This window comes from Aythya ferina, assembly GCF_964211825.1.
Source record: "Aythya ferina genome assembly, chromosome: 5".
Taxonomy (NCBI): Eukaryota; Metazoa; Chordata; class Aves; order Anseriformes; family Anatidae; genus Aythya; species Aythya ferina.
Window position 1 is genome coordinate 18,869,653 of NC_140301.1, and position 22,055 is coordinate 18,891,707.

A 22,055-nucleotide genomic window follows, 5' to 3' on the forward strand; every position below is an offset into this window, starting at 1 on the left:
CACTACAGAGAAGTTGTAATTGCTTTTAGGGTTCTCCTTGTTGCCTTAATTATTGCATGCTGTTCACTTAGAACCACCTTATTTTGCTTTTGTCAAAAGGTTTTTTGTCAGATGCTGTAAGCATACATAATTGCCCCTCGATTACATAGCTTTCTGTTTAAAGATATAGGAATCAACCAGAAATCATTGAAGAAAAGGTACAGTTAACTTCAACTGCAGCATCAGTACTTACAATCATCTGAGAGCCCATGCAAGGATTAAGTGGTTAAAAAACAAAAGAATCTTTTCTACTAGAATTATTAGTGAACTTACAAGCAGATTTGAAAACACTTGATTTCACGCTATCTTAAATCAAATTACATAATGTTATCAAGAACATTGGCTTATGGTTATTTGGGCTACACACAGACTCACTGTGAGCAAGTAAAACTAGTGCATTATTAAGAGTCACAGAATATTTGTTTGTTTTTCCCCCTACAGCTCCAGTAAGTACAAATACCTCCCCCACATCCCATTTAATACAAGTAGCACAGAGTGGTTACTTGCAAAGATGTTAATTCCAGATCTAAATCCCTCTGCATTGACTAAAACTCACTTCAGTAGCTTCAATCTATTTCTCAATTACTTGTTTCAAGAGAAATTTAACAATGGAAAATAGCAACAACAACAAAAAAAGAGGCATACTACTGCAAACATGTTACTGCGTAATTTCGCAAATTGTCTCCCAGGCAAGCTCTTTTAGGGGGTGCTCCCTCAACATGTCAGGTGCCGGCCAGAGATTACTCCATCACTTTTCAACAGGAGCCCAGGTCCTTTGGAATAAGGAAAAATAAACACCATAAAATGTGCCAAAGAGGAAGTCCAGGAACCCTGAAGAGAAGAGAATTTTCGTAGGCGTTATCACCGATGATAATCTAGAATTAACCTACCACAGTTCTGAATCGAAGTTTTAAAAAGTTGTTCTTCCCATAGACTATTTCTCCCCCCTCTCTCCCAAACCCTACCAATTCTGAAGTTCTGAATTATTTTCATACATTTCCAAGTTTCAACCCCATTAAGAGAGGCAGAGAGTGCCTCCTATGGCTTATACCCATAAATCAGAGGTGGGCAACGTCCCTACTATGTTCCTCCCAAAATTTCACTATCTGCTAACTTAAGGTCAGCTCCATAGGTCAACTGGGTTGTGTTACTCTCAATGTTCAACTCCAGCTCCAATAGGAGCCTCAAAATCTCAAAATGCAAGATTTAACATAAGATGCAATAGACTGTCATATATGAACCACGATCAAGATTAGATACTACATGAAGCAAAGTAAAGTAGGATAATACTAAAAGCTATCTGACTTGCAAAGAAAAATTGTATGGTAAAATTGTTACATATATTTGGCTCTCAACTCACATTTAGTTAGCTTTCCATAATCTTTGAAAGCTCCCGCCAAGACTAACACACCTCAAATGCACAGGAAGATTTCCCATGACAGTTTACATTGACTTGATTATGACAATCAAAGTTCCTAATGAATATGTATCAGTCAGGAAAAAAAAAAAAAAAAAAAACACACAACACTTTTTCCTTCCTTAGTTAATATTCTAACAGATTCTTCTCTAAATGAACACTGAAGTAATATTCCATATAGTCAACACCTGACTTAAAACTGTAAGGAAAGAAAGCAGTTTGGTAAAATGAAGAAAACCTGTAATTGTTCTGAGATACAGGTAACTGAAATTCCTATTTTAACTGCTTGCTAAGTGGAAGAAATAAAGCTTAGAAGTGATTTCACCCCAGGAAAAAGAAAAAAAAGCTTTGTCTTCTTTCTCATACAGATGAAGAAAACCACACTGTATGTATTTTGTTAAACAGTGACTGGTCTGTGGTTGTCTCTAAGGGCCACATGCTTAGTTGACATCTCCATGGAAAAAAAGCTGGTTACAATTAAATGAACAACTCTCTCCACAGCTTCCAGTGGATGTAACAGTTAAACACTTTTCCTGAATACAGACATTCCTGTTTTCAATCTATAGGATGAACATGTAAATTCTAGTCAAATGAGCCTACAGGGATAATTTTGGAGACCATCTCCTGTCTTGAACCTTCAAACAAAACATGCTTCTTACTTTAAAGTCCCATCAGTAAATAAAACTATTTAAGAGAGCTGCTTATTTCAGTTCAAGACTTAAGCATGTTTGTCTTACCTAGGTAAGAAATGTAAGAAGCATACTTTACCAGCAGTTAATTCCACCTTGGTAGCTTCTACCTAACAGCTGAGGGCTGGTAGCTACAAAGCAGAGATGGTCATCTAAACCAGCACAGAAATAAAACTAAGGTAAAGCTTTAGGTAAAAGTACTGTTTTACTGTTTTACTTGACTGCTGGATATGTTAGAAATTTATACACAAGACTTCCAGCAGGAACTTCACACATTTTTACAAAAACACCCGACCTCATTACACAAGCAAGAAAAACTTAGGAGTATATCAGATATTAAACTGAAGCTTCTGTAACGTATTAAGTCTAAGAAATGCTACATAGGAAGTAATAAAAACTGAACTACCAAGCACCAAATTCAGCATGTAGCTCATTTTTCTCCATTTACCTTTATATTTTCTTCATATGGGATTCAAGCGCACAGATGAACAAATCAGTTACTTTTGCACCAACAAACTTTTTGATGATTGAACATATCCTAAATTTTACAGTCTATTTCAGCCACACAGGCTTTTACAGCTCTTGGTAGCAACTAGCAAAAGACAACTTAATCACTGGACACAAGAAGAGCAGCTACAACAGTAGCTCTTGGTGCCACCCAAAAACACTCCAAGTCTTACATTTCTTAGTGCTTTTATAAAGATTTTTGAATGCAAACAATTTATAGCCTTTTAAAAAGGAAACATGCTTGGGGAAGCAATGAGGAACACAAAAATCTTTTAATGATAAAACTAAGAATTTAGCAACATTTCTAAGACCTTTAAGAGTTATTAAGTGGTTTCTTTAAAATGCTAAGCATGTCCTTCTTCCAGCTCAACTCTGTATCAATTGGTTAAGTACACTTCGTTTCCAGCTTATTTTCCCCCAAGCCAGGGCCATTAATTAGATACCACACTAGCATTTATAAATTCCTTTTTTTGACACTGGAAGTGCACTGGAAGTGCACTATCTGCTCAAAACAAAGCTACATATAAGTACGTGCCTGAAGAAATTTAGAGCTCGGCAGAAATATCAGTGACCAAAATTGACAGAGAATAACTCTAGCAGCTACATTTTAAATTGCCAATTTGATTCAGCCAGAGCACATATTTTACCCATTACCCATTGCAAACCTGCATTCTACCACTGCCTGACCCTTGTTTGCAGGAGGCCAATTCCTCATAGCATAAAACATCTCCAGACCTATTATATGGGAAAAACTTAGCACGTATGCACTAAGTCTGGAATCAAGGGCAATTTAAACAACACAACACTAAGAACATAGGACACCTGCATTCTAGCTTGGACCAAAACTGTCATTTTCCATAAAATAATAGTAAGTTACATTAATATACAGTTATGCCTTAACTGAATTCTACACTTTTTCCACTCGATGAATGCAAGAATACTTCTCATGCACAGGCACACACATTGCTTCTTCTGCATTAGGAGTTCAGGGCACAAATAAGGGGACTGATGAAACATACTGTTTGAACTGGCAGAAGATAAATGTGTAAGAAGTGTAAAAACCTCTCCCTGACTATTTCTTACTTGCATTATTCAAATTATTTTGAATAATGCAACAGACACCAGGCTTACCCAATAAGCAATTTTTACATAAATTTTCAATTAAACACTCAAAATTAATTAGATTGTTAGCTAGAAAGATACAAGTTACTGTTACAAATCCTATATTCAGCTACATTACACCTAACAATCAAAAATAAAAGCAGTAGTACAGTAGAGTTTTAAGGAATGTAGGTACTGGATTATAATACAAAAAACAGCGTAAGGGGAAACATCTTTGTAAGACCTTACCATCATTAAGCTGTAAGATCCAGGAACTGAGGGGGAGCATTCCTTGTAAATAACCTAGTGAGATTTCAGTGTTTTGAACCTTCTGCAGGTAGAGTTTCACCTACATACCAAAACAAAAGGCTGCTTCTTCCAAATACTATCAAGAACTCCTGTGTAACCAAATTATGTTTGGGAATACAATAGAAACAATTCAGCAAGTTCATTGACTTCTCTACAATTTAACATCATGCTATGGATATGATTATTTCCAGACATCACACCCACTTAGAGCATATATATTTCTCAGCTAACAACTATACTTTCAGAAGGTAACTAGGTACTGGTGTGAAATGTGGTCTAGTCTTTTCTTGACCAGAAGAGAAACATATTAGGAAACAGTACCAAGGCAGTAATGTTTGTAACATTCTCTTAAACAGCTGCCTCCAACTCCTAATGAGGAGGGAAATTATCTAACAAGTAAGGACTTCCACTCCTTTCTTCTGAAGTAATTCCTCTTCACTTCCTAGGGGAAGAAGAGTCCTGCTATGGTTGCAGAGGAGCTAAGAATTGGGACAGGCAAACCCAACTGGGACAGGCAAACCCTTATTTGTCATTCGACTCTCCCGTATTTATTGTAGTAACTGCACTTTTGTCTAAGACCAGAAGTGCAAATATATGAATTTTTACATAATATGTATTATGCCCATCATGTGCATATATACACAGACACCTATTATGGCTGAATGTCCCAGTAGTCAGTTTCTATGACTTGAAGTATACAAACAGCTCCCAAAATAGTTCACGTTGACTCAAAGTCACCAATTCCTCAAAATTCATGAGGTCATAACAGCCCAGTTGAAATCTGCAGCTCATGATGAAGTTACAAGAGCAATTTTATATCAAGCAACAACTGCATCCTTGTCAAATTCCTACAAGATCTCAAGACTGGTTAACAAGTGTTAATCAATATAAATATTAATCACCTACAATGATTGCAAATTAGACACTGATCTCCCCCTCCCAAATAGGAAAGATTAAGTGGAGTTACTAGAAAACTATTCAACAGCCAAGCATTTACACATTTAAAATAGTCATGTCAAGGAATTCAGTGAGTTCTTGGTATTTTGAACTCCTCTGATTATCTTCAGAATGGAAATGAAGTTATTGATGTACTGAAAAAAGGGGGTTCAGCAATACTATAACAAGAAAGCTAAATAATACTCAGAACAATGTAGTTTAATACCAAGAATTCAGTTGCAGAAGACAGCATTATACTCTGACACAAGAACCTATAGTGCTAAATGTCATTCATACCTAATATGTCAGTTCATGAACACACTTGCTTTGAAACTCTTCAAAGAATTGGAGGCTGGGCAGCTGATACACTTCCTGGCACAAAATCAAAACACTTTAAAACAAGTTCCCTGTAAAACAAATAGAATAACCACAACAGTGTGTCTAGATAACCCTTGATTCTCATTCTAAGGCCAAAGGGAAGAGGAGAAAAAGGGGTAGTGAGAAAAGAAGGTACTGTAACAGCAAGATGGATTAAAAGGCAAAGTTAAAAACAGTCTGCTAGAAAGTAGTCAGAAAAAAGCTGCAAGAAAAGGGAAGGAATGGCCACGAACTCTAAACTTGAGAAAAGAAGAGCAGCTTGGAAGGTGGCAAATGTGAACCTACAGAAATCAGGTAAACGAATGCCTTTAGAGAACATCATAGATATGAAAAAAAGTTAAGAGCATTCAGGAACCACTTAAAATTTAAGCTAAGGCTTTATAGATGCAAAAGCTAAATATACTGCTATAGATGAAGTTTAATAGCAATGTTTCTTACCTGTTAAACAAAAGCTTTTAAAGAGTTAAAAAAACAGAATTTGTACTCTCTCAGGCTCCTTGCCCATTACAGGATATCCTGGCAACAGCAAAAATCTTTCAATCTACAGTATTAGCAGATTAGCAGGACTGAATTAGGATTGAATTAGATGAAGCAGATTTCTTCCTACAACGACAAAAAAGACATTTTATAATTTAATGTTGTTAACACTTTCTGTTCAATAGTTCAACAACTGCATGAACAAAAGCGCTGCTTTGCAGGAAATAAGACACATGAACTGAAGGAGGAAACAGTTTGCTGTGAAAAGTGTCAGTCCAGTGCGCCCGTACTCCGAAAATAAGTACAAAAGCAGCTTTGTCATCTGAAAGAAAATTGTTATTAGCAAGTTTAAATATCCCCCTTCACTTTTGAGGGGCAAAGGAAGATGTTTCGTATCACTGAAGTAAAGTTGCCTTTATAATTTGCACTTGACTATTGAATCTAACATAAATACAGACCTGAAAAAAACGATTAGCAATTTCATTTGAAGCCATGTCTTCAGATATAGATAAATATATTAAGGTCTGATTTATCCACAAAGTAGTACAGAAATAAACATACAAGCATTAAGAATGCCCGTTATGTTGCCTTACATATATACAATTTAGCCAGTTTCAATTTGAAATCAGTTAAAAAAAAAAAAAAACACATAAAACAATCTACATAGAGACTTGCTAAGTAACCAGCTGTTTTGGGACAGCATTCAGTCACCTACAATTCATCACTAAGATGACCTCTGATTTTGACAGCTTAATTCCTTCAGTGTAAAGCAAAGAAATGTTAAAGAGCATTACTAGGCATCCAGAATTCGCCTCTGCCTAATGCTTACCTGCCTGTGCTTTAGTCAACACCAAATAGGCAAGAAAAAGCATCCTATCAGTTGATGCTTCTTTTTAGCATGGCTGTTTCTGGCAGTAATAAGAAAAATTTAACACCAAAATACCTTCCCCCTCCACCAGTTACAGGAGGCTTTTTGATTTTGCTTTAAGAGGCAGGTTTCAAGACGAGAATTATTCCTTTTGGGAATGAGGTAATATTAACAGGTTTGTTTAAAAAAAGGATAAAGTACCACCAACTAAGAATATCAAGTATAGTAACAAGTTCATTAGATCATGTCTGTATCTACCTAGGTAGAAAGGCTCTACTATCAGTTTGTCACGATTATATATTCAGCTTAAAAAAAAAAAAAGCACACCTCCAAACCATTCCAAACACTCTGCTAGCAAAGAAAAGAGAATGATCTAATTTTACACCTCCCATGTTAAAGAATATGAGTCTTCAAATGTGCTTCTTGAGCCCTGAAGATTATTTAGTAGCCTATATCAACCTAAAGCAATGTACTAAAAATATTCCTTCTTAACTAGAATAAACATTTGCATTCCAGTTAAACAATCATCCAACAAATGAGGGGTTTTGTTTTGTTTTTAGGGCTGGTTATGTTCCACCGCTTGCAATATCACCTTATTTGCTACCACCCAGCCATTCTGGAAACAGAAGTCACCACATTTCCATTGTGAGGCTAACAGCACAAAGATTCCAAGCCCTGACATACACAAACACCAAACACAGCCTTCTCTAAGGCTATTTTAGTAACCAACATACACATGAACTGAAGGTCAGCGTAATACATTGACCATAATACTTTCAAAGGTCAAACATGTTTTTCATCCTTAGACCTTCAGGTCCAAATGTCAAGTAGATTTGCCAATCCCTTGTGAGTCAAGTGGCTTACTAGGCCAGAAAAAGTAAACAAGTGTACTGAATTTGGTTTGCTTTACCAAAGTTGTCTTGGTTGTTGTTTCTGGATTACAAACGCACACATGTTCAGAAGCAAAGCTCCAGGATGGGACAGAACGTCACTTCCTCAATTATGTCATGTAAAAGCAAAATAGGAAGCCTGTTTAGCTTAATCAACTTTCAGAAGAGTTGGCACGGGCAATACAGTACAAATCTGCAAAGATTAATTTATCCAAATGAAAGGCACTATTACTGCTCTCCTTGCACAGATTGCTTTCTGATATTTCTCTGTTCTTCTGTTTGAAAACTTTAGTTTAAATACCATTGTCTAGTACCAGAACAATCAGCTTCTGAATTCAATACAGCAGGATTACACGGAGAAAAAAACGCTAGTGTAATCCAAATGAACAAGATACTGGCAGTGCAAATATTACAGCATACCCTGGGAAGGATGTTCCACAAGTCTGCTCTAGTCAGTTAGGATGCTGAGTCCATCCCAGAATCTAGAATAACAGAGTTATGAGATACTGAGAGGGGCTGCAGTATGGATAAAGGGAAAAGAAATAGTTCTTTCCTTAAAATAAACAAACAAAAAGAATAAGAAAATCAACCAGTAGATCAGGTATAGGACTAACTTTGGCTTTCCAGGGATAGCTCATGTCCAGTAACAGCTCAGCCACTTTAATGTGGCTCCATCACCGTAACAATAGCTCTAACAAAGTATTCAAACATAAAACCATAAGAACTAACCACGAGAACACGTGGTGATACGTTCAGCTGATTTACCTGAGAAATAAAGCAACGCACAGCTATCTACAGTGGCATCACTCTTCACATGGAACAGCATGGTACAGCCTGTCCTAAAGCATTACCCGATGAACTTTATTATTATTTTATTTATTTATTTATTTTAAGATAGAGAGGTTAAAAACTCTGCAACCAGCTGCCATGAACAGACTAAACAGGTTGTATTAATGCTGCATTGACTGGGGCACGGTCTATTTGTAAAACAGTTCCATACAGCTTTACTGACCACACAGCAAAGCTAATGAGGTCTCTTCAAATCTCTTCTTTGCTTATAGAGACCAATGCAACATTTGTTGCACTTTCTTTAAATCAGGGTGCACAACTGCAAGGCACTGAATAATGCTGCTCTTGCAGTAATTCATCTCTTGCATTTAAAACAGTGACTTACACAACTTACTATACCCAAAGTATGCCCTAGTGCACTTGAAGTAAACATCTCTTTTTGTGTGTGATGTAAGAAACATTCATAAATACATCATCACACAGCAGTAGCTCTTGTTCCAAGCGTTGGCATTGCCAAAAATTCCAATCTGATTTTGTAGCCTCACCCTTACCACAGGGGTAAGCAGCCTGACACAACCAGCAGAGCCCCAGCATCAATTTGGGAACAATGAAGGTGTTTGGATCACAATTAATTATTAGTAATGTGCCACTATGCCATTTAGTTTTATTCCGTATTTGGAACATCCTGCATTCAGATCAAGCGCAAGCATTTTTAATATAACACTGCACTTCAGAACAAGATTGTAAGGTACATCTTTCTCCTTTTTCCAGTGAAATAACAGTTTTGTATCAATAGACTGTAAAGTGTGAATGCTCAAGGCAGAGCAGTGCAAAATCATCATGTAAGAGACTAAACAGCGTCATCATCATTCCTTACCATCTCTCTCCAAATGCCTGGTGGAAAAAAATCCAGGTATGTCCTCAGAGCTCTGGTTATCTTACAGCTTACTACAGAAGTAAATCAGCAACATCTCTTCCCCAGAAAACCGTATTTAAAAATTGAAAAAGATAGTCCTCAAAGAAAAGAGGCCTAAAAACTTTGTCCACCACCATGAATTCTGTAGGACAGACAGTTGAAGGGCAGAGAAGCAAGTACAACTGATGTAGCCCAGAATACTAATTTGTGAACTAGTCAAGTTTAAAAGAAATCTGCTAAATACCCAAGGTGACTTTTAAACAACATTTTAAGAAATGGCTCACTTACGCCAGGACTAAAAGTGGTTTACACTATCAGTTCCAAGCATTTTGCTTAAGAGTACATATATATGCTCCCATGTCACCATTCACGACCAAAATAAGGATGAAAAACACAATCCCATCAGGTCTCAGACAAGTGCTGCAGCAGACTAAGCAGTGCCACCCTCCCCTAGGCAGCACAGTCCCTCCCTGCTGGCTCCCAACACCTCACCTGTCAACCTTCCACCAAGCCATTTCAGAGTGAAAATGCATTTTAAGAAGTGACAAATGAAGCTGGCAGAGGAAGCAGGGAAGGAGTTTTTCTGCCAAGTCCACATGCTAGAACAGCTCAAAGGGTCTGCCAAGCACCAGGGCGAGCGTGGCCAAGAAGCAGGGAACACCGTTAGGGACAGGGAAACCAGGACTCATCTCTATCATCTCTGCCCCAAATTACACAGGATTAGGCTGCTGCAGGACTGCAGTACACAAGTTCTGGATCTGGTTACAAACAAAAACAAGACATAAGGCTAAAATAACACAATTTTGTATCAGTTCTACAGTTCTCTCCAGTACATGAAAACCTGCAACACTGATCCTGGACTCCTGCACTACTTCTCCAGAAATGCACAAACCAGTACTACTAACTTACTGCTTCAGCAGTACCGCTGGTTGTTTGAACGCTGAAAAAAAAATGTAAATTACGGAGACAGCCTTACAGTTAGTTTGAATTTTAGAAGTGTTTTCTTAAATGCATTTATTCTCTTCTTCGGTACTCCCAACAAGTACATGTATAAGGGTTTGCCTGTCCATGCTCCAACAATTTCTTAAACTTTGAACCACAGAATGGCTGGAGCTGAAAGGGACCTTAAAGATCCTCTAGCTCCAAACCCTCTGCCATGGGCAGGGATAAAAAGGACTTGAAAGGAGAAAAACAACAACATATTTACCATCATGGCTGCACTGGTTCTGGGTCAACTTTTCACTTAATCTGCCTCACTCTGTCCCAACCAAATGGCACACTGCTGAAAATAAGCAGGGAAGAGATGAGAAGCCTATTGTTTGAACATGCTTACCAGCATTAGGCAACAGTATGAAACAAAGGTTTAAGATAGTACCAAAAGCAGCATTAAGAGAAGACAATATAGTTGTGTCAGTCACTTTGTTGCATTAACACTACTCAGACCTATGCCTTGCTTGCCTTAATTAACCTGAGTACAACTGCAGGCTACCCAGTCACGCAGATTTTGAACCAAAATCTGTACTTGGCATGGCACACTGTAAACATCAAAGCATAAGCCTAACTGGCTTGGCCATTTCTAATGTGCCACTGCTGAGTATAACGCAAACATGCCCACTTCATCAGGATAACCCTTAACTGTTCAGGTAAGCTCATCCTCCTTTTCACCATGCTGATTAAACCTTTAAATTCGGATGCAAATTGAATTTTGAGGTGCATGAAAATACAGAGGCAGAAGAAAGCTGCTTGCTTCAGTAATTTCTAACCAGGGCAGCAAAAAGTATTCCTTCTGTATGGACAGCATAACCAAGTATTACAAGTTTTCTTTTTAAGCAACATCTTGGTCTTGTTAATGTTGTTTGCAGCTCAGAAGCAGAAGTTGGCAGCAGCTTCCAGCAGCGTGGCACTGCTTGGCTTCATGAAGCTCCAGTCAGCTGCCTTTTAATAAAGATATCAAGAGCTGAGCCCCTGAGTAGCTTTTTTTTTTTTTTTTTTTTTTTTTATTTCTGTGCTACCATATCTTATGAGGACAGACAGAACTAACCAATCCACCCTGCGCACACACCCAGGCTAACATGGCTATATCACAACAAACATGTTTTGCTTTTCAAACCGAAGCCTGGAATCCCTATCACCCTTCAAAGGCTGTGCAGGTCTGATAGCACGACAAGAAGAGCTGAAGATATTTCCTCTTTTAATCTGCAATACAGGCAGGTTAAAATAAATCCTTGATTTTTACTTCCACTTGAGGAAGTGGATTCCTAATCTTGAATTTATGCACCAAAAAGCTTGGGTCTTCTCTATGCTTTTTTCTACAATCCCTTCGGTTTCCTTGTTTATCAACACAGCCCCTAGTGCAAAAAGTTAAAAAGAAAAAAGTTATTCCAACATATCTGTCAAGCAAGGGAAATAAAATACAGTGGCAGGCACCTGGATACAAGGAATGCTACTTTACCGCATTTGCTTACCTAAATGTTGGTATCTGCATTTAGACAAGGGCTTTAGCACCTTTTGGACTCTTTCCTAGTTTAGTGCTGACATTATGGCTGTAGTTCAACCTTTAACCCCAAGTACAAACACCCTCGTTTCCGTCACAGAACTACGTATATGCAGGGGTACAGCCTAAAGGCAGGGGTACAGCCTAAAGAACTGTGTTTCTGTCCCTGTGGATATACTGGAAGTAAAGTAGTTGGAAGAGGGAAAATAATTTCACTGCATGTAGAATGTCAGTGAAGCACTGGATGCAAATAGATAGGTTACCTTACCACACAAGGATTAATAACTGAAGTTCAAAATCCTCCACAAGCATTTTACTACCAACTTTTGTAATATAAAAGTACTAGCACAGCCCCTTCCCCACCATTATATAAATTGCAGACATTTAGAACTACACAGTGAAAGTGCAGATAGAGGCATGATTAACTTGAGTTTGCTGAGATTCAACTTACCAAACTAAGAAAAACTGCTTTGAATTAGAAGATACCACCAACTCTCACTTATCTATGTTCAATGAATGGCTATTTTTTGGAGAATCACCAAAAATAAGTTCTAGAAGAAGTTCGAAAACCAACAAAATAATGGACAATCATTGAAAAGGCATCTTGCACAAGGTTTGAAGTGGCTGTTAAGTTCTCCTTCTTCCCCCTTGCCCCTACTCCCCAGGTAATTTATATTTTACAGCAAGCCACTTCAGTAACCTGAGTTTCAGCACACCATGCTTTTACAGGGTGTGCACGTTGAAGTTACACCACATTTTCCAGACACAGGTGCAGTCAGTGCCTCCACTGAGGGAACATATGCTTTCCCCATGCAACTCTTCCATTTTGACACCGTCAGAAAAACTGTCACTGCCAAACAGAATAAGGCACCTTCTTCCACCTGCAACACACGTCCTATGTCAAATGAAAAAGCCACAGTTGTAAAGCAAAATGTAAAGCCTACTCTGTTTCCTCAGGGGTCTTCAAAATCTTTTTAAGGCTGTTTCAATTCTTCTCATTGGATCATTAGAAGAGTTTAGTTGCTACCTGGCACCTTTCAGAACCCTGTCACAGTAGCAACCAGCAGAGTACAGGGCAAGCCCTCCTCAGAGATCTAGTAGTCATTTAGAATATTTTTTTTTTTTTCAAAGGGAGATTATTTTCATACTCACAGATCTTGACACAGAAGTGATCAACTGAGCAATTTCATGAAGTGCAGGCAGATAAAATAAGCCCTTTCAAGCAACATGCCACAGGCTAGGGATACAAAGTTTTTCTTGCCATGGCCCTAATTGAAATACTTGAGGAAATATATCAGTTGGCTGTCTCCTCTCTGATTTTCTACAAGCTCCTCTCCCCCTCAAGACTAGGCTCCAACACAGTACCTACAATACTTCTACCACCCTTTCCTTCCTCCAAGCAGCTTTCTCTCTAGCTGCCAACACATCTCTGTTTTCTCCCAGCGCAAGAAGAGGCCTCAACTCCACCCTATAAGCATTACTTTACATTCCATAAGTAGGAAACACTGAATTAATGCTAACATTAACCCAAACACACGGCAAACAATTACAGAAAGCAGCACTGATGCTTCTGGCCTATAGGCCTACTCTACGCATTTGGAGAAAAGTTTCAAAAGAAGCAAGCCATTTAAATTGCTAACCCAGAACTTAAATACTTCACCATTTCATAACAGCATTACAAGACATACCCCCCAAAAAAATATTTTCTGCTAACTAAAAACTCAGAAATCAGTTTACAGAAGTTCTAACCCGAGTCTTTTATACTACCACAAAGATTTTGGCAAATTCTAGTACCATCCCATAAAGTTAAGTCACCAGCAGTGCAACAAGCAGCAAGGCAACTTCGTTAAGGATCATTACAGTTTTGAAACTATCACCAGAAATTAACTTGAAATGCTTGAAAGCCTAGGAACAAAGCTTTGAAGCAGGTTTAGCTGCAATTCAAAAAAAAAAAAAAGAAAAAAATACACCATCTATTTCCCCTCCATATTTCATTTCTGTATTTTCAACCACCACCTTGGATTCACTAGCTGTTCTTTCAGGTTTTCTATAATACAAATGAGACATTTTTTCTAAAAAAGACATGGACAGTAAAATCAATCTACCATTTTTACTTGCATCATGCTGCTCAGTAGATCCAGTACATAGCCTCGGTCACCAATTCAATGCTGCAGTGTCAGGCAGTTGGACTGGATGATCTCCGAAGGCACCTTCCAACCCAACTATCCTATCCTAATTCACATTTCCAAAGACCACCTTCATCACCATGACCATAGCGTTCACCGTTTCCAACAAATACGTTACAGACACCGACATAACCTGCAACCTGCCCTGTCATGATGGTGAGGATCAGCGCTGCGGTTACGTTTCCTACATCCATTAACAATTGCATTCTTGGCTGCACAGGGCTACAACCTCAGGGGAGAAAAAAACAACTCCATTGCATTCTGGTCTGCAGCCTTACAGCCTGCACGTTTCTCTGAAAAGCTGGAGTTAATTTGAAGAATATCTGAGTGTGGAGTAAAGGAGTATGGGGTCAGTGTAGTTCAAAGAAAAACCTACCATGGAAGAACTTCAGCATCACTGCATTCTGTTGTGCCCTAGAAGGAAGCCAGTTTCCTATACTGCAAAACATGTCACACACACACAGGTGTTTCCTATACTACAAAAGATAGGAAGCAACCTACAGGGGTTGTGGAATTTGAGTCATTTGTCACAGACAACCACAGAGAGCTGCAGAATTTTATTTTATTTTTAAGACTGTTTACCTTTGATATCCCATGCCTACAAATCCAATCTCAGAAATAATTTCCTATTCAGTTAGTAGAGAGTTAGGGATTCATTTGGATTTATAATTTGCTTTTTTGAGTCAAAGCACCCAGGTTAGGTGTAGCTAGTACTCCACCCAGCCATGGCAAGGTTCTTTTTTCAGATATACGTGTTTTGAGATGTAAGGACAGCAGGAGAGCACACTTGAACACGCTTCCATGGGAAGAAAGTGTCTGTCCCCACCCATGACTGTGCACCTGGCACATCAACTGACAAATAAAAGCAATCAAATATTTGTAACAGGTTGAGAACAAGTTTTAAGTTCAGTCCCCAGTCACACAGTATTGTTCTTACAAAGTTTATGAGCTTTTTTTGTATTGAGACTCTGAGACAGTCTTGACCTGGACAACAATACAGGTAAAGAACTACAGATATAAGACAACTTTCATGGTCTGATAGCAAAATATATTCCTTTTTAAATGAAGAAAGGCATCCCATAACCACTGGTAAAGTAACAGGAAGGATTCGGTAACATTAAAACAATTGTAAGGTTTTAATTTTTATGACTATCCTGCAGCTAAGTGCTAAATGCTACTGCCAACTAACAGCTGTGACAGCAATTACCTTCTTTCTTACAACCTGCAGAGCCCAACTTGTGCAGTGGTCTTATACCACCTTTCACCAACTACCAGACCCCTATCTGCTTTGGCTTTACAACTTCATCCATTTCCCTGCTTTGAAGCCCCACTTGCTAAAACCAAACCATCATGCTCGTCACTACAGTAAAAGAAGGCAGCATCAAGAGCCACCTTTAGTTTCATGCTGACCATTAAGAAACGAGGACCTCATGCTAATGGCACCTTTACTACCCACTTGATTTTGGGAAAAATAGGATGAATTTAATATAAGCACAATGTTCAGCACACAACATCTTTTTGCCATTAAATACAAGGTGGTTTGAAGTTACAAAGAGCCCACCATCAGCAACAAGTACACACACGGAAGGATCCTCTGATGAATGCTTGATTGCCCCAGCCAAGAACTGCCTACTTCGCAGCCAGGCTCAGTGTAACTTCTACAGCTGTCGCTCACAGGCAGGAAAAAAGTTACCAAAACACTGAGAACCCTTAGGGAGCACCATGAGCAGTGACAAACCAAGCCTTCATAACACGGAAGGTAGGAATGCAATCCCTGTGCTGTTACAGTTTCCAAACAGACTTCCACCTGGAAGATAGGCAGGCAAAGGGCAAGGCAGTTCTCCTGCAGATGCAGGCCACTTCCACCATCAGCAGGAAACCCACCCACCCAGAACCGGGTCTATACCTGCCACAGCTACGGCTTTATTTCAGCAGTCTTGAGACTTTCCATCTTTTTCAAGGTGTTTGGTGAATAGCTGAACTACTCAAGCAAAGGTAATCCTCTAGATATTTTCCTGATGGGACGGGTTGTGAAGACACAGCTATATGACAAGTCTGTCAAGGCAGTAGTGAAAGAAATAATGTCAACTACTATAGATCAAACCACTCCTGAAGTTCTTAGCTGAGCATTTTAGATTGAAAACCGATCAAAATACCATCATAGAATTATGAAGAACACACCAAGACAGCCCTTGGTCTATTTTAAAGGTAACATTACAGTGTATTTCACAGGAAAAATGTGAATGTGTCATCTTCTCAATTAGGGCACTCCTGTAAGTGACAAGTGTGCATCACCTGGCAGCAGGTGAGGGTCTCATGCTTCACTCTTCTAGAGGAGCCTAACGTACACTTACAGAAGGCACCTTCCCCATATACGTTGTGTGGTTGGCACACTGGAGGGAAGGGATGCCATCCAGAGAGACCTGGGCAGGCTGGAAAGGCGGGCCTGTGTGGACCTCATGGAGTTCAACAAGACCAAGGGCAAGGTTCTGTGCCTGTAAAATCCCAAGCACATATCCAGGCTGGGTGGAGAATGAATTGAGAGCAGCTCTGAGGAGAAGGACCTGGGGGAGTGGTGGTTGACAAGAAGCTCAACATGAACTGGCAACATGTGCTTGCAGCCCAGAAAGCCAACCCTGTCCTGGGCTGCATCAGAAGTGTGGCCAGCAGGGTGAGGGAAGGGATTCCGCCCACCTGCTCCGCTCTTGTGAGACCTTACCTGGGGCCCTGTGTTCAGCTCTGGGGCCTCTAATGGCTTTTTTTTTTTTTTTTTATCCCTGCTACACAGTGCTGCTGTCACCTCCTCCAGTGGAAATAGCATGGCACAGGCTGCCCAGAGAAGCTGTGGACGTCCCATCCCTGGCAGTGCCCAAAGCCAGACTGGACAGGACTGGGAGCAGCCTGGGCTGGTGGAAGGTGTCCCTGTCCATGGCAGGGGGCTGCAACCGGATGATCCTTAATGTCCCTTCCAGCCTAAACCATTCTGTGATTTTATAGGTCACAAGTTTGTCAAATTAGAAGATCTGCTCCAAAAACCTCTCTAAGAAGCTAAGTTTGCACAAAAAACTTTTACTTGCATATAAGGATCTGATTGGAGATTCTGCTATCTCCACTAAAAGAGGTGGCAGTGGCACTGTGTATGATAAAATCACTGTGTAGGGATAAAATGATATCTAGGATTCACTCAAGGCATTGAAAACACGAAGTGCTATATTCTGGAATATGTTTAATAACCTCATTATAAATGACCACTAATTTTTGCTGAAAACACCTGAAAGTTTCCATCCTCAATCCCAACCCGATTGTTACCCCACAGGGAATTACAGGGCCCTTGCACAAAGTCTCACCCAGGACTTCGGTTGTCGTAAAAAGGCTTTAGAGTTTACTTTGCTTTTAGAAGCATCTTTTGGCACAACAAACAAGAGCTGGCCTACAGCCTTTCAGTTTCCAGAAGACCCAATGGGCACAGAAAGGAGACCACTAGGCCGTGTACTCCATCGCCCTGCAAAAGTATACAAACTTGTGTACAAACGCTTGGAAACATCTCACCCAAAATGGAACAGGAACAGTCTCAGGACTTCATCCAAGTAAATTAACCCTCAAATCTCACTATCAGGCAGTTTCTGCTTTTTTTCTTTCTTAAATCTGCCTCCCTTTACAACACGGAGAGGATTTGGTTAAGATTGAACTATCGGTTTCACAGATGCTCTTACCCATTTTGCCAACAAAGCCTAAAATAACCCTGCAGTCTTTTACTCAGTCCCTCACCCCCTGCAACAACAGATTGCTGGTACTATCAAATAATAGTTTCGATTCTTTCAGTTATATTTAGAGGCAGAGACAGCATACACTCTCATCTCAGTGCCATGTATTACAGCTTCACAGTTCATACAACTGTACGCTCAAGTCCTCGCGGTATTCTCTTTGCCAAAGGCACAAATCCTGTCACTGAGCACCCCCAGTTTTTAAGTCCTGTGGAAGAGGAGCAGATAGGTCTGTTTAACGGGACTACGGGAGGACTACACAAGGGAAGAGCAACACAAAAACAACAGTCAAGGGCTGCTACATACTGCAGGCACTTTCCCCACACCCTCCAAATTACATACACCACTTCAAATATGCTTCTCTGCACCTTATGGAAGCTATTAAAAAAAAAAAAAAAAAAACAAGTTCTTGACAGTTCTTGTATTCGACAATAACAGTGTGGTTTTTTTTCCTCCAATTTAGCATGAAGTACCGTTACCAAAATGCTATTAGGCCTAGAAGGGCCATGAGCAAGATGTTAGCAGCTTGTACCAAACGTCACCCTGATCCTATCAATTCAGTCTACCCAGATTCCTGAAAAGTGTCCCAAGCTAGCTATAGAGCTACGCATAATATCCAAGGGCAGGAAAACATTTTACTTCAGTTGCTTAGTAGCATATGGTTTCTACAACAGATGCTGGAACATTGACACATCACGAAAATGCTTAAACACGAGATGCAGAGCTTCCAATGTTACATTCATACTCTCTACATATTTTCTGGTTGATTTTTCAGGCTTGCCTCCCACCCTGAAAATATCACTATCTAACATGATCAATAATTTCCCAAGCCTCTTGTTCTTCTCCTCCAACCTGACAAAAGTTAGGACAAGAAAGATACTATTTTTCCTCTACCCCTGCTTGTTTTATTACTGGGGAAAGTTTTGCCAAAAACAACGTATCCACATCTTGCTCTTGACAAAACCCAACCAAACACACAGTCTTCTACGAAGATGGATGTGGCGTCTACTTCATGATAATGCAGGACTCCTAAACCTGCCATGTGAAGTAAAATACAATACGTGGAAATCTTAGCAGTCACAGACGAAAGTGCCAGACCTAGATGACAGATGATACGCTTAAAACATCCTAGCTTATGGAATAGGACCACTACATTCGTAATTGCACCTCTTCTGCTGCTCAAACAGAAACTGCAGTTTCCATCACAGCTTCCAAAGGCTGTGAATGAGCCCAGTTAAGTGTAAGAAATTCATCGTCAAGCCTACTACCTACAAGGATGCTGCACAGTGTGCTGGAACACTAAAGCTAGAACATGAAATATCTCAATATAATGATATAGTGATTTTCTTAACTACCTCCTGAGGTTAAAAAATATATATATTTCAAGGCTTTTCGAGGACTTGGACAAAAGAGGACATCATCAGTGGGGAGAAAGGCAAGTGGACCAAACTGCTCTTCAAAGCATTTCTCTCTTCTGACTAATGTTTCAGTCCCATACTGGTTGTTTTTGAGCCAGCTGTTTAGTGCATCATAGTACGTGCACTTCAAGCTTAAGCTGAGTAGAAAAGCAAAGCTGTTGAGCCACAGCAATAGAGTTCACTCTAACCATCTGTTAATACTAAAATTACATACATAGTTTTCTGCTATAATACTGCTAAATTCAGATTCCCTTCTATTTAAGCCACTTGAATATCACTCTCTGATCATCATCTGATTCTCTGATTGGTATCTAGGCTGTAGAAGTACAATGAACAGTTTGTAGGCAACTCTGAAAACGCACACAGACTATTAAATATCTTTAATTCCGTAACAGAATAACAATGGCTAATTTATATTTAAAAGATTCCAGAGACATTACAGCCACCACAGTTTACATATAAATCTACTCTGCTTTCTAAGAAGCTGTAACACTCTACCTTGCTTAAAGACATCACCATTAAACAGGCTGCTTTTACTCAGTTTCTGAACTGTAAGTTTCACTCCAGCTCAGTGTTTTCCTTAATTTCATTGTTAACAGAACTCTTCAGCAGTTCTTCTGTCCAAAATAAAGTCTTCCATTAGCATTAGAAGATAAATTCCTTTAGTAACTCAGAAATGACAGCATTCAATACTGCATAAGAATTCTGTTTTTCATACAGAAAGCAGATAAAACCATATTATCTATGTTCAAGCAACATCATAGATGAAGGAAACTAACCAATAAGTGCATTTAAACAAGTATGTACAATTACAAACTGAAGAACTTACCATGCTGACTGGCTACCACATCTGCATGGAGCCTCATCAACAAGTTATATATTGAAACAATTCGGTAGTGTTCTGTTAGATTTGCATAATAAAGACTCTCGCAAGCTACAGTTAGTCTATGCCTCATTAATGAGAGCACAAAGAAGTAACACGGAGCTAAGTAATCACACAGACTCCTACTAGGATACACGCTGTCCGGAAGATACGCATTGTGGTTTCAAAACTTTGGGATTCCAGGTAGTTACTGCAACAGGGAGAGTTCCCACCTTTCAGCATGCCAGCAAAAGAAAAAGAAAAAGGGATTTGGTATTTGTACAGTTCACAATCTACTGAATATGTTTACTACGTGGAAACTAAACCAGTTTAGCATTCAGTATTTAAAAGAAACAATGCATACTCTTAGAGTACGTTTAGACTCCTTTTACTGAATTACACTTTATAAATAGTATTGCTACAAGCAACAAGTAATACAACTTTTCACTTTTAAGTTGCCAACATGTTTCAAGGTAGATCCCCTAGAACTTTTAGACCACCCCTAAGTTTTTTGTATTCTTCCACTCACAAGACTTTTCCTAAATTAGAACAGCAGGAAACTTTGAATAAGTGCGTTGCTACTTAAATAACATTTGTCCTGACAGGGCAGATCCTGACTTTCCTCCCACCTGTATTTATGTCACAGAGACATGAGACACAACACTAACCCCCTCTCGTGCTTAGAGAAGATTTTAACCATTAAAGTAACACAAGAACAGGAGAAGTGGCAGGTTCATTTTAGCCATTAAAGTAAAACAAGAACACCAGAACCGGCTGGGTCAAAGTCAGATTTTGCCAGAGGCACTGAACAGCAGTTAAGGCTTCCCCAAACACTGCCACAATCTTAATAAATTCTGATTTTGAAAAAGCTGCCAAAAAAAAAAAAAAAAGAGAGAGAGAAAAAACAGAAACTACACAATATGTTTACAGGAATCTGGAGCAGCTGAGTTTAGAGAAGGAAAGCGCAGGCAGGTACCAGCACGGCGTTTCTGTGTCAGCACCGAGAGCTAGCAGCGAAGCGCGAGTAAAGTTGTGCAGCAACAGCAGCGGGACGAGGGGCTGCAGAGGGGCACCGGGCACCTCCCCCGCTGCTGGGGGCCCCTTCACCCCCTCCAGAGCCGCGGGGGGAACCCGGCCGGCCCCCGGCACCACCCCTGGAGGGGCCGCTGAGGCAGCCCATGGCGGCGGCGGGCTGCGGGCAGGCACCGCTCCCCCCGGCGCGGCCCGGGCCCTCCCCGCCGCGCCCAGGCCCGCGGCACCCCCCGGCCGCGTCCCGCCAGGCCCGGCCTGGGCTCCGAGCGCGCGGCGGGGCCCGCCCGAGGCCCGCAGCCTGAGGCGAGCCCGGCGCCGCCTGAGGGGCGCCCGCAGCCCCCCTGTGCCGGAGCGGGGCAGGCGCCAGGCCCGGGCAGGCGCGGGAGAGGCAGCAGCGAGGCGGCGGCTCCCCGAGGGGAGCGGGAGGGAGGCGGGAGGGAGCCGCGGAGCCGCCGTACCTCGGCGAGGCGCGTCCCGCCGCCTCACGGCCCCGGCTGGCTCCGCTCAGGCGGGCAGGGCTCCGCTCGCCACCATCACCGCCGCTCCAAGATGGCGGGCATAGCAGCTCCTGCCAGCCCCCCCTCCCTCCCTCCGCCCCGCCTGCCAATCATCCCGCCCCGGAACCGCCCCCCGCCGCCCCACGCGCCGTTGCTATTGGGCCGCGGCCGAAGCGCCGTCGCTGATTGGGGGATTCGCGGGTGTCAGTCGCTCGCTCCCGGCGTTGTGACGGGGTGCGACGGGGCGCGGGGGCGGGCTCTCGGGTTGTTGTCGGCCAGTCAGCGCACGGGGCGGGTGCGCCTCGCTTCCCACCTTCCCCGCTTAGCAACACGGTGACGTCGAAATGACAGGCGTTCCCTTCGACCAATCAGGAGAGCGGATGCCTCTTTTTAAAAAAAATAAAAAGCCCCTTCCGTCCAATCCGGAGCTGAGCTGCCGGGACCCGGCAGGAGGGCCACAGCGGGAGGGGCGGGCGCCTGCGCTGG

General features: G+C 41.0%; 1 protein-coding gene across 13 annotated transcripts in view; it reads right to left on the minus strand.

The window, feature by feature from the left end:
• Positions 1-21,646, minus strand: part of PPP6R3 (protein phosphatase 6 regulatory subunit 3) — a 58,532-nt gene extending 36,886 nt beyond the window's left edge. For 4 of the 13 annotated variants that reach the window (XR_014693593.1, XR_014693594.1, XM_084521080.1 and 1 more), the window contains exons 1-4: positions 21,531-21,645; positions 5,815-5,979; positions 5,296-5,405; positions 685-870 (exon numbers count right to left, since the gene is read on the minus strand). Coding sequence is in view for 6 of the 13 variants with exons in the window: in XM_084521080.1 (XP_084377206.1) it covers positions 685-696 (12 nt within the window). In the remaining 7 variants the exon portion in view is untranslated. Of the gene's footprint in view, positions 1-684; positions 871-5,295; positions 5,406-5,814; positions 5,980-20,007; positions 20,161-21,530 lie in introns of those variants that run through there. The other 9 variants (XM_084521081.1, XM_084521086.1, XM_084521084.1 and 6 more) reach the window with 8 other exon arrangements.
• Between the last annotated feature and the right edge of the window lie 409 nt (positions 21,647-22,055).